Source organism: Xenopus tropicalis, chromosome 8, assembly GCF_000004195.4.
Source record: "Xenopus tropicalis strain Nigerian chromosome 8, UCB_Xtro_10.0, whole genome shotgun sequence".
In the NCBI taxonomy this organism is placed as follows: Eukaryota; Metazoa; Chordata; class Amphibia; order Anura; family Pipidae; genus Xenopus; species Xenopus tropicalis.
In genome coordinates, this window is record NC_030684.2 from 108,640,167 (window position 1) to 108,654,324 (window position 14,158).

Below are 14,158 nucleotides of genomic sequence, written 5' to 3' on the forward strand. Positions count from 1 at the left end.
GGTGTGGAAGATACGGGTGTGAGTAAAACAGATGGGGGCTAAATGAATACAAACATTCTCTTCTCGCGTGACAGACATCCGCACACATTAATCATTCAGACAATCTAACTAAACTTTTATTGACCTTCTGTGCAGTAACAAACTACATTTAAGGGGTAAAAAATGTGTCTACCAGGCCAAAGATCAATTCAGAAGAGAAATACAAGTAGAAAAAAATAATAAATTAAAATTTAGCAACAACTGGTATTTTTATTAAGAAAATATTTCTACATCATGTAAATTGGGGGGGTTGAAAAAAAATCTAGATATCCAGCCTCTGACTGCTCTGGTACCGCACTGGTCAAAAGGGCACACAATGTGCACCAGAAATATATACATAGATGGATGCTGAAGAGTAATACTTTCTAATACTGTTCGGCCTTATGGCCACATACTTCGTTGTGGAGGAGTCGCAGGATCTTGCTGTCACCACATCTAGAGTGGATGAATATTGTCTGGAACTCCAGAGGAGACATTCCGCTGAATCCAGCAGGACAAGAACTCAGCCATCACGATTTTTCTTTTTGTTTAACTAAATGTGCAGCGTGCATGGGAATAATTCACATGATTAAAATATTCTTTGTGTAAAAAAATGTACTTTATACCAAATTCACATTTGTTGCTTGTGCCCCTGGATATAGCTTTCTACATGTAGAATCCAGTTGCGTCATCTTTGGTCACCAGTGTTTCTGAAGCCAAGCATAGGAATATTCATACACCAACAACATTACTGCTCCTCCTGTAAGAATATAGTGTTGGGTTAGATCAATAGTCAGGCCAGTACAAACTTGGATAATGCAGAGAAAATGATTACAATAAGACGGCTTCTTTATATATCTAGAGCTTATAAAATATAGTTAATGAGCCTTTCTTGTTGCTTCCCTTATTCTTCTTGCATCTAAAGCAGGCAGCAAAATGGAAGATCTCTACAGAAATTATTTGAGCAAATTGGCCAACTGTTTGTTAATGTTTGCATGAATCATTTTGATCATATTAGAGTTGAACCAAACCAAATGCTTGTAGGGTCACTGGCCAACACAGCACAAAGCTCACTTGAAAACGGATTGTTTAGTCCACAAGTCCCCAAAACATGCCCAGTGCAACCTACTAACGGCAGGGTTGCATATCGACAGGTTGTTACATTTTTGTTTCTGTCAGTTAAGTCTTTCAAATCATGCATATGATGATATTGGCATACACTTTGCTAGCCCTGTAGTTTATGTATGTGTGAAGGTATACCAAAAATGATATCCCTTTTTCACACTCATGGTTTGCTCTTATGGTATACTATATAATTACCTTGGATTAATTGCAGTGCAGTAATCACTGCAAATCACACACATGCACATATATGTATATAATATACATACATACAGTGTGAGTAGCAAGGGTTAACAGTGTTTTATATAGATAAAACTAGTGCAGGTATGGGGCATGATGACCAGAATGCTTGGGACATGGGTTTTTACAGGTGTCTTTTTGTACCCAGCTTGAGGGTCAGATAGGATAAGATTCATTATAAACACTTATGTGCATTACTAGATATTCTTAGAACTATGGCTCTGAATGGCTCGAACAACTATGTTTCCCTGTTATAAGCTAGGTGGGTTTGGGCAAATGTCTTCCAATGAGTAACTAAGCTAAAAAGCTTTACAAACACTACTTTACGGCTACTAAAACATTAAAAAGATTGTTTTACCATCAACGTGAATTATTGTAGGTTAGTTACCAACAATAACAAGCTACTGATTTGCTATTAAAGAGAAATAGCAATTCAGTTGGTTTAGAACTGTATATTTAAAAAGAAGGGTATAAGAAATAGCACTGCCATATTCCAGAAGAGGTTTCCAGGTTACTGAAAGTAAAACTGTATAAATACTGCTGGCAATTTCAAGGTTCGGGTCATTTTATTAAATGGTATGAATGCCTCAATGCAAGAAGGGAAATACTTATTAACAGAAAAAAAAACATCCAATAAGGCACTTAAAAGCATTCTTTCTCTGTGCTTCAGAATATTTCCAAGAAAAATCATGTTTTTATTAGGTTTCTTCAACCATATTTGAGTTTATAAAAATAACTAGGCAACTGACTTACAAACATAACTAGCAGCTATTTAATACTGCAGTTGGAAACTACTCTCCCACTTGAATTTCAGTTTGGTTCAGTATCCCATTCCAAATACTTTTGTTCAACAGGCTTCATCAATATAACAGAATTCTGTACGGGATACCTTAAATGGTGCAACAGCTGTTATTCTAAATGTAACATAGAATTTAACATTTAAATTCTGGCTACGAATTCATTTACGAATTAACCCTATCCCTTAGGATTTGCATTTGGTTCCCCTAGGCACAACTCTTTGCACTCCCAGAATTTATGTGATGGTCATACCCTGGCATGCTATCTTATGCATCTTTCAGTGTGCACAGTAGGGAGCCAGTACATACTAGTTAAATGAGGCAGGGCTTCCTTGAGCCAATCATCACTACACCCAGGACATGTGCAGAGCATAGCAGCACTGACCATAAGCAGAGGTGAACATAGAAAGTGTATGCACTCTAGGGGCACCCCCTTAGCTCTTCATTAATTGTGCCCCTGCTCATAGTAAAATAGCAAAAGCATCTGTAAATTTAATCCCTATTTAAAAAAATCTAAAAAGGACATATTTAAATTTAAAAAGGACATATTTAAAAGCAGCAACTTAAAAAAACAAATGCTCAAGTTCATAATCCAATTTATCAATTTTTCTAGCTCTGATGTAGGGTTTATCATTAATAAAAAAGAAATGGAAAGCCAGACAATGCTGAGGAATTATTCTTAAAGCCAGTAGAGTATGGACTAATATATGGCTAGATCATTTTCCATGAGCTCCTAATCATGTAAAACATTAAAGGGCCACAACGTTTATGCAATAAAAATATATAAGCATGAGAACTGACAGTATGCCTGGCAGTGAATTTTATTTTAGTGCTTTAGTTCTGCCTCTTTGAGCTCCAAGAATCTTATTGCTGGCTGGGTAAGGAAAGTTCGGGGCTCTAATTTTAGAGAAGACTTTCTAGAGAATAGCAGTTTTCACACTGCCCCCAAGGAAACAGTTAATGCTGAATGTGGGCAAAGCTTTGGCTATTAAGTAACAGACATTCTGGGGGCTTTTAGCAGTTATCACAGGGCAACAGGTTTACAACATATGAGTTGAAGGATATCAGTTTACTAAATATAAAACTGGCATTTGGATATTTCTTCCTGCAAAGGGTTATTTTATTAACAAGGTCTTCCATCTTCTTTGTAGATGAAGTGATGTATGTTGATGTTTAGTGACAATTTTACAACGTCAAGCCCATAAATACATTTATCTGAAACAGCTGACACGTTGCTGCCTTACAGGCGCTTTGGTTGCAAGAAATATAGCAGAAGATTTAGGGGAGTTTATCTTAAAACAAAAATGCAAAATTAGAAATAACTAGCGTAAGAGCCTTATTTCTGCAACTCTGATTGTTTGCATTTCGAATGCTTGCTTATTCATTAATAAGGAAAACTTGTTTGAATAAGCTTGAAAAACTCAAATCTGCGTCTACTAACTCTCAAATTGAAAATATGGCTTGACTTCGCCTAGGACAACTACCATTGACTTCTACATAAACTGCCAAAGCTTTACATTCGAGTTTTCCGATTTTTTTCCCTTGATAAATATAAGACATTAATTCTTAAAAATATCTGTGGTATATAACAACCTGACGTTAACAGGGATGACAGCAGGGGTGGATATCCTTATACAGAGGAAAGATGGTAGGGGAAAGTTATTACAGTTGGTGAAAATGTATAGAAACTATGTACAGATGTCCTCATAATTACTCATAGGAACCAAGATATTCATTTTAGAAGTTTAGATGCTACCTAACTTGCCATGTTTGTGCATCTAAAAAGCCAGAAACAGTGGCAATGTGCATAGAATAGCAGGCGGAGCCAGGGCACTAACATCAGAAATGTAGGGCACAATATTAAAACCCTAAATAGGGACACATAATGAGAGAAAATATGAAGAACAATAAGCATAATGAACTCCCAAGTAAATATCACTTGGGATTGTCCTCTAAAGTGATTTTGGCACACTCCAAAATAAATGTTGTCTCTTTATCTTTCCCAAAGCCATAGTAGAAGGCTCTGATAGGCTGTTTACATGATATTGCAGCAGCCTATGAGACCCTTGCATTACTCCCAGCCTACCACCATGAAAGTCTAAAGAGGACTGGTGTTTCTGGTATCAATTTATCCCTCTTTTTAGAAGTTTATTCTTAATAAAATAGATGAAACAAGTCATGAGCATTACTCCCAGCCCACCACCATGATAGTCTAAAGAGGACTGGTGTTTCTGGTATCAATTTATCCCTCATTTTAGAAGTTTATTCTTAATAAAATAGATGAAATAAGTCACGAGCAGTTATGTGGACACACAGAATATCATGCACTGGCCACAGAACTTAACATGACTGCTGCTGCTAACACAGACTTGGATAATGACAACTAATAGAATTTTATACAGTGGTAGATTATAATAAAGTAATGTTTGGTGGCAGCAGGGCCCAGAACTCCAGAGGGACATAAGTCACTGACAACCTGCAGTGGGTCAACAAGTGAATATGTACTAAATAATATTGGGCCACCACTGTGAGCTGTGGTTTCTTGCACTTCATTTTAATAAATACCTTTAATCCGTCTGTAGTTATATTAATGTGAGTGACCTGAGATGAGCCACCAAGTCCTGATCAGTTTTTACCATGTGTTCCCTTTAGGTCCCATCTAGTTTTGCTAATACCCTAATTATTATTAAACAACCTGGCTTATAAAGGCATGGATAAAAAATAACTGTAAGGAAGGAAAATTATAGAAATATTTACCAGGCCCAAGTCGCATTATCTTGGGAAGAAGACCCTTATAAAGAGCTAGGAACCTGAAAAGAAAATATCAAAGAAAGGGTTATTTAGAGTAAAATATGAGCTATCCATCAAAAAAATTAGAACATGCAGTTCTTGTATATATATATATATATATATAAATAAATATATATTTATTTATAATACTGCTTTCGATACAATTACATTTACAAATTATTTTAAAATGATCACATAAGTAAATCAATTGTGGCAAACATTATGTACAGACCCAGTGTAGGCAGATCTTGAAACAGATAAAAAGCCACTTGTATCTTTCTATGATGTTAATGCCTAAATAAAGCTTGGAATAGAAAAAAAAAAAGCCACTTGTGTGTGGTTTTTTTTTTTTTTTTTTTTTTTTTTAAAAGATGCCCCCCTAAAGAAGACATGTCTCACAAAGAATTATGCAGAATGGGTCTTAGCAATAAGGTGAAGTCTCCTTCTGCTGTTATTGGCAGTGGTAGTTTGTAAGATCCTGTACAATGATATCAGGCAGAAGATTCTCTGCTTAGTAAGAAACAGTATATACAAGCCAAGTCTTGATCTCCCAGTTTGAAACATCCTTTTCTTCATTATATGTTCTTTTGGATTAGATCTGCATCGCGTTATTCTATGCCCTGGCTTGTCTGAGCATTCTAAAAGCTCACTGTACAAAATCCTATCAGATATTTATAAATGATTACATAATATTTTAGGATAAAAGCTAGAGCATCTGCACAGGTGAAGACCTCAGTTCTGGGATATTTTAGATATTTTCTTACATGGGAATGCACAACCTATAACTAGGCAGGTGTTGATCTACAATCCTAGCAACCACCTAACAACGCTACAGGTTGGTTACTGTAACTTAACAGCTGCAGCATCACAGATCATGAATCGCTGATGTTCTCAGAGTGTGAAATTATATATTCTCTTCTCTGAATCAGGAAATTTGCTATCACACCTAGTAGAGAAATGTACAATGCAAACACATATTTATTGTGCATTTAATTTGACAGCCAAAGCCGTTTTATATGCACATAGCCTCTGTAACTGTATTAAGTGGACAATGTAGCAGTTCTAAAAGCATAGTAATAGGGGCGGTTGTTCTGATCACTCTAGAGCGTACTGAAGGCTTGCATTGTATTATTTCTATACAATTTACTTTTCAAATGTATCATATTCCTGCAAATAAAACATTTTGTTCTAATCACTGGGACATGGTGTAGTTAATCATTGTAATGGCTCCAATACAAACCATCTATCCTATACAATAATAATTTTACATCAGTGTAGGACTGGTATGCCAGGGGCCCACCAGAAAACCGTAGACCATGGATCCACTCTGCAAACTACTTTTCATCTACTTCTTACTCAGTCTCTATAGTTTCCTAGTTTTTTTTATCCTTACATGCTATAATCTATTTTTCTATACATTTAGTTGCTTTGTTCCCATAGAAAAATAAGTAATGACCATGAATTAGGCCAAATGGCTAAAAGCAGGAGGGCCCACTGACACCTGGGCCCACCGGGAATGTTCCTGGTATCCATGTGGGCCAGTCTGACACTGTTTTAGATGCATGCCCTGGTTTAGATACTGCAAAACAGCTTCTAGATTAAAAAGGTGGTGACTGGTTTAAACCTACTGTTAAGCTATTATTCCATTTTCCAGTCACCCTCAGACAATGAGATTCAGCATGATGGGAAAGTGGCCTTTTAGTCAGTCCTATATATATATATATCAGATAGTAAAAGATTTAAATTTACCCTTCTTCCTTATACACTGTCATAATAGTCTTCCAGCAGCTGCGATATTTAATAATACCAGGTTCCGGTTGTGGCCCTTGAATCCGACTTTTTGCCACATCAAATGGGATGTTAATAATGGAGGCCAGGGTCCCTGAGGCCAAGCCAATCATAAACTTTCTGAGGAACTCCAGGGTTGCATCCTGTGAATTTAATAAAACATAGGAGATAGTGTGTAAAGAAATAGAAGGCTACCATGCTGCTAAAACAGATCAAATAGTGTCATATTATGATACTGATGCTTTTAAAAATATGAATGTACATAAAAAGTTACCTATAGCTCATGTTAATTGTTTTTCGCTGATAGGGCTGCTTTTGTAAATAATTGTTACTTGAAGTCCCTAAACCTGACTGTTTTGCCAACCTGACTGTCCCTTCTCAGCCTGTCAGTTATAGCTTCTAAAGCTAAGGGCCAACTGCACAAATATGGCAGCCGCCACATAGAGGAACATGGGGGATCAGATGGGTAATGTAAAAGCATCAGGGAAATGTTATGATAGATGTAAAATATATTACATTTCTGGTGTCAGTATCTCTTTAAGAAATGGTTCATGGGACAGTTCTGGCACCAATAATTTGCCTACCAATGCATATTTTCCATTAATTTTAATGAAATTCAAAAATGGAGGATCTATATTGCTGTAAAGGGTTAAAACACAATTTTTAACATAAAATTTGGCCAAATATCTATAAATAAAATGTAGATGCTTTTTTCTATATTGGTTTCCCAATAGAAGTCCAATATTTTGCTGCCACGAGACCTGGGTGCCTTGTTATTATTTAAAGAGCATTGAATTCCTCTTTGTATAATTTGAAATGGGAATGTCAGTCCTGATGCCGATTGGTCATGTGGCCATACAGCAAGGCAATGATAACCAACTCACAAGTAAATCAATCACAATGGTTCAGTCAAAATCCTGACCGGAGATGCAAGACCATAAAAAAGATGTCAGGCAAAAATCTAGTGCTCTGTGCAGAGACCGGTATTGAGAAGCACAGCTAAGCCCTGAATGAGGTGCAAAGTACAGGGTGGGAGTGTGGATGCCTACATGCCTCCCCCTGCCTGCCCCTCAGTAATACAGTACTGATGCAGTTAGCTCTATATTAGTGAAGGTTACCTCACCCCATGGCGTCCATCCATGGAGCACATGTGCCCATGAATTTGGTGGGACAAGTTTCACTCTACACCTTGTCCCAGATTAAAAATCTGGAGCAAAATGCAGAGAGCAACACTGTTGGGTATGAGGGAGGCCTGCCGTTGGAAGGCAACAACCACATAGCTCTCCAGCACCTTGGTGCCTCCACAATGATGTACAAACTAGGGGTCATCCCTTACAGAGGTAAAGCTGCCAAATGCATTTAGAGTGAAGTGCAGCTCTTTGAAGTGGGACAATGTGAAAAGTATAGAATGGCTGTTTCTTGTATTTTTCCCCATCTTAAAATAAATGAGGCCATTACACTTACATGAGGCCATTACACTTACATGAGGCCATTACACTTACATGTGGCCATTACACTTTAGCCTTCTAAGGAATTATTTAACCAAAGGGTTAAAATGAACATTTATTTTAAGCTTTGCCTTCTATTACTTTATTTACTATAGTAACAGCTCTAAGCATTAGGTTGGGTATGTGCCACAACAATGGCCGTCCATCATTATAGGCTGTTACAAGACTGGCCTTAGAGGTCACTCACCAAACAAGTAAATAGAACGATTGGCCCTCTTTGAGGTGTTTCAGGGTAATGTACAAAATTGTGCTGAATTTGCAAAAGAACTAGTAACAATTCTGTAGGAACAAACCTGGAAAAAACCTTAGATAATGTACCCAGGGAGAAATAGCAAGTACTGAAACCTCTTGTTTTTATACTCAGCAATGGGAAAAAGCTATTACTTTTACAGATGGATAACCTATTGACAGATAAAAGGTTTTGCCCAGGGCAATCAATAAAAATCTGACCTGTTATGGGAATATCTATTTTTTGGCTACACCTGTATCCTACAACGGAATATTTGCCTAATGTAAGAACAACAGCTGAAAGCTTAGCACGCCTCTAGCCCAGCAATAATCCTGACCTTCTTAGAGAAAATACACTTCCCATTGCTGCAGCATTCCCTTCCCACTGGGAGCAATAGGGCTACTAAGAACTTTTGTGTCTGCGCTAGGTGTTTTGCTAATACTGTGCTTTCCTGGCTGAGTCGGTGGGGGAGATGTTATTTGCTCTGAGCTTGATATGTGGGTTTAGGAGGATTCTGGGTAATGTGCCTTTAATCAGCAACCTGGCACCCAGCACAATGGGCTCCTTGCAGAGAGATGAGGGAGGATTTCCTTGGGTTGCAACGTTTCTTCCCTGACAATCCCATTGGCTCTGTTTTCGCACATGGTCCAAATCGCCTGCGGGCACGTTTCCTCACACAGGATTCATAAATACAGTCCATAACGAGACTCTGGTTTCGACATATGGGGATGATTTGTGTAATTGGCCTTTACAATGTACTTAGTATTACTGTATCAAAACACAAGAAACCTGAGCACTCTATTAGCTAATTGGCCAGAATATTTTACAAATGACAGCAAACCCTGAACCAGGAAGCTCACTAAAATGTGAATGTGTCCCTAAGACCCCTAAATGTTAAACGAAATAAAAGAGTCATGAAAAAGCAAGCGCACACACACACACACACATGGCTGCTGCTGGCCTGCAGGTTTTTTCCACATTTCTCCTCAGATGTCGCAGATCTGTCAGCAGGAAATGTTCTCCCGCTACTAAACTAACAAGCTCGCTGTGGTAATGCACCGCCGGCCGTGCCCTTGAATTAAAGAGCTTTTACCGACTGCAGGAGTTGGGACACCTTCACTTAAAGGAACAGACACACATCAAATTATGAAAAATGAGTGAGAAGGCTTAGTTGGGCCATTTATTCAGCATGAGACAAATGTTATGTACATGGTGTGCTTTACAGAAATTTAGAAGGTTATAAAAAAACACTTGTGCAATTACAATAATTAGCCCAAAATAAACAGGGACTACAGAACTGTGTTAGCCCCACTATACCCCAGTGCCTATATATTAATAAATATGTATATCACATAGCACATTGTGCCCTTTTCATAACTACATTTTTACATTTACTTTTACAGAGAAGTATAATTGTATAGCTCAGTGTGTGCACAGAATCTGTCCAATGGGTGCCACCCCAGAGATTTATACAGGAAGTACCTAACCACTGGAGGGGTTGCTATGACAACTTTTGCAGAGTAAACAATATGGCATGACAAAGGCAGAAACACATACCTGTCCTTCCCCAACTATTGGCCTAGAAATAACTGACTACAAAATAAAATTTCCAATGGAAGATTATGTTTGCCATAGGCTTATTAATTACATGCTAGTAATATTCTTTGTTAACAAAAGCAGCAAAATATGAATAACAACCACCATCTATATTAAATAACACATCGACAACATTAACATTCATCTGACTAATACCCAAGTCTCTGGCAACAGTACATGTGCCCAAATAACTGAACTGGCCACCAGCTGCTTGCCATGCCCCAGTATTGTGGGTGCACAGTGTTTCAATGCCTTCCATCTGTAATGACCTACAAAACCTTTCTAAATGTCGGCAAGTAGGTAGCCAAAACAAAGCTGAACCTTCCTACCTCTTGCATTTTCCAAGCACTACTTTCAATGGCAGGGACCTGCCCCCTTCTGCTGAGATGTTTTATTCTACTCTAATGATCTAGACTCTTCCATACTTAATCTGTGACCCATGTCCACCATTGGGACAACTAACACAACCTGGCTGAACACACCAACAATAGGTTCCAACAAAAGTAAGTTGCTACAAAAAGAGAGCAATATGTGAAAATTCAGCAACAATTGAGAAAGCATTTCCATGTCTTTTCATTAGGCCACATATTAATTTTACATTGAAATATCATTGACAGTGAAAGTTCACAACATCCCTGTAAGTATGTTTATATATTTAAATCAATATAAGCAATCAATATTGTGCCAATAAATTGTACTCATCTAAATATATAAGGAAGGTGCTTTAAAAAGTAGTGTTGTAGGCTGCTTTTTAAACTTTCTCCAAAAACTCTATTAGTCCTGCCCATTTGTTTCACTTCCTGCTGCTCCTTTCCCAGGCTGTGCAGAGGAGCTGATGGCACTTAGCACACTGGAGTGTAGGATAGGAACCAATCAGCAACTAGACTGACCTGATAGGGAACTGAAGCCTTTCTTTACTTGTGTGAATGCAGGTCTGTGATAGCCTATCCCCCTCCTACCTTGCTTCTGGCAGGGACCATTAGGACACGTCCACCCCTCATTTGAAACATTATTTTTTTAATATACAAAGTATAGAGGTCTAATTCCAGAAAGATCCCTTATCCAGAAAACCTCAAGTTTTGTATTTAAAGACGCAATAATGTAACAGTACTTTAGCTATTTATGAATAACTTCCAACAACTCCTGGTGGCCTTTAGCTGATGAGGGAACACAGGGAGTATCTTGTTCAACAGCAGTTGTAGGGGTGCAGGTTTGGCATCCTAGCTATACAATCCTAGGGGAGCAGACACCAATTTATATGTGCATGCAAGAAGGATAGTTTAAGGCAATAAAGGGCAAAGCAGAGTAGACGGGATGTGGCCCATTAATACTATACCTAAATAAATTAAGCAAGGACTGCTTTCCCCCCACTGAATACAGATCTTAGTGACCATGCTTTACCATAAAAGCTTTGAATCCTTCTTGATCCAATTTCCGCTCCTCTCATAATCAGGAGTGCTGCAATTTCTGCCTCATTTACTGTTCCAACTGAAGTTATTCTGGCATATTAAGGGGGGTATAGGAGCAATTCTGGGATGGACAGTGCCCTTTTATTAGAGTTGGTTGCTATAGTCACTAACACATGAAAACATTTCTCTGACTCAACAGAACATACGCAATACTGTTTTCAGCAGGCTACACAGAGCAGGATATAGTTCCACAGGTAATGAGCAGTAACTGTACATCTCTGTGCAACAGATTATATGGAAAGATCACTAATTCTTACTGCCTGCAGTAGAAAAGAAAAACAATGGCAGAAGGGGGTTGTGTTTAATGGAATTAAAAAAGAAAAGAGTGGTAAACAGCAAAAAAGAAAACGTCACTATAGGCAAACTGGCACACAACAGTAATATTGATGAGCACAAGTAAGCACAAGCACATTTGGTTATGGCATTTTAATGTGTGCCATTCTGCTTGTAACTGAGCCCTAATGGGTGTCATCTAAAAAGGCGGCACAGCACTAAAAACTTTAATGGATTGTTTTCATACTATGCCACTTTATTTTTCTCTACTCTGAAGCATGAACAGTCTGACACAGGTGCCATGCAATCTGCACCATGCAAATTCCCTTTGTCAGCACGGGCTAGTAGGTACCCTGTCCTATTCCCAAGAACTAGTACAGGCCAGTAAAATGGCAAGCAGACCCCCTTAGTCAATAAAAACATGGCTGTAACAGTCACAGTCCTATAATTTCAAGTATATTATTGTTATTAACATGTATTTATAAAACACCAACATATTTTGCAGTATTGTACAATAAATGGCTTTATAAAATGCAAGAAAACAACCAATAATAATCAGTACAAGAGGTAAAGAGGGCTCTGCCCAAATGAGCTTATAATTCGAAACAGTTAACATGCACTATCCTGCAAATGATCTTTGAGCTGGGCCCCCATCTTCTGCTTTGAGCCCTCCTATAGGGGCCAGACCAAAAGTGTGAGAACCGCCAATATACCAATATAAGGCCAGTAATAATAAAAATAAGCCCACTGTCTTGCTGCCTCTGTGTTCTGAGCTACTATCCCCCATTCATATTCTTATCATGAATTCTTATTTGTAGTAATTATATGCACTTCAGTTAATTTACTTGTATTAAGGCAAACACAAAGTTTGGCGATCAGTGCAGTAAAATGGGTTCTCTGGTCTATCTTTTAGACAATTTTCTGTAGAACAAGTCTACCTCTTGCATAGAACACAGTATTTTAGAATTTAAAGCTTTTTTTTTTAATATATCTTTACAAGTGTGTGCATTTATTTCTCATTTATTCCATATTCCAAGTAGTGTATCAATATTCTTCTCATCGTCAGGAAACAGTGTTCAGATACTACAAACATAGCAAGTACACGTATAATTAAATGTACTTCAAATATCCTATACATTAGAAAAGCATTTTGGTTGAGGACAAACGTCATCATTTATATGGAAAGCCTAAATATTTGTATACTATATTTATTACTATCTCATTTATTAAATTCAAATTTTAAATTACACCCTAAGCCTTAAAAATAAGGGGACAGAAAAAGAGGGGGACTACATTGCATGTAAAACGATGTCTGTAATATGTGAACATATTGGGGGCCTGGTTTTTGTAATGCTTTGCTTAGGTGGTTGAATCATTATATTTACATATTATGTAATAAGCTTGCATGGCCTCAGAGTCCTAGTTAAGCTTCTTCGTGCTTCCAACACCATAAATGTTTGATCAATAAGCAAATACAGGATGAACAAAAGGAGCATTGTAATCATAATTTAAAGTATGGGACCTATTATCCAGAATGCTTGCGACATGGGGCTTTCTGGATAAGGGGTGTTTCCATAATTTGGATCTACAGTATATACCTTAAGACTGCTACAAAATTCTGTAAACAGTAATTAAACTCTATAGGAATGTGTTGTCTCTAATAAGGATTAATTATATCTTAATTGGGATCAAGTACAATGTACTGTTTTATCATTACAAAGAAATGGGAAATTATTCTGAGAATTTTTAATTATTTGATTAAAATTGAATATTTGGGAGATTTTCTTTCTGTAATTTGGAGCAATCTGGATAATGTGTTTCCACAAAATGTTTTGTGCATAATAAAAGAAAATGTAATTATAAGCAACTCTCCAATATACATTCATTAAAACAATATTTATTATGTAAGTGCCACTGAAAGCAGTATTTTTCTGTCCCTTTCTATTTTCTGCACTGTTGGTTATGACTTGAAGCAATGTAGCAGAAGCCAGCTCATAAACAGAGCTGGAGAAGAACTTGTTTTGGCTACATAGTCTCGAGAGTCAGAAACAAAGGTGCAGTAGGAGACAAACAAATATGGCTCTCAGCTGCAATTACATTTACAGTAATTTTAAACTCATTAAAAAGGCCCAATTAAGATATATTGCAAAGTTGCTTAACATTACTTTTCTATGTTATGCTAAAACAACATTTTTGGGTGGGGTGGCAAAGATTTAGGGTTAAAAATGCTAATTACTCGGAAAGACGGCGCTGATTGCGGAGACAGATGGGCGGTCAGTGCTGGTGTTTTATAGTCTTTAAGAGGCTGCAGGCTGTATGGTAAATAGA

General features: G+C 37.5%; 1 protein-coding gene across 3 annotated transcripts in view; it reads right to left on the bottom strand.

Annotated features, from left to right (window-relative positions):
- Positions 1 to 219: 219 nt before the first annotated feature.
- Positions 220 to 14,158, bottom strand: part of slc25a21 (solute carrier family 25 (mitochondrial oxoadipate carrier), member 21) — a 203,392-nt gene continuing 189,453 nt past the window's right edge. For 2 of the 3 annotated variants that reach the window (XM_031890479.1, XM_012968463.3), the window contains 3 exons: positions 6,717 to 6,898; positions 4,935 to 4,987; positions 220 to 778 (listed from right to left, as the gene is read on the bottom strand). In XM_031890479.1, the coding sequence (XP_031746339.1) occupies positions 717 to 778; positions 4,935 to 4,987; positions 6,717 to 6,898 (297 nt within the window). In that variant the 3' untranslated portion in view covers positions 220 to 716. 3 annotated transcript variants of the gene reach the window in all.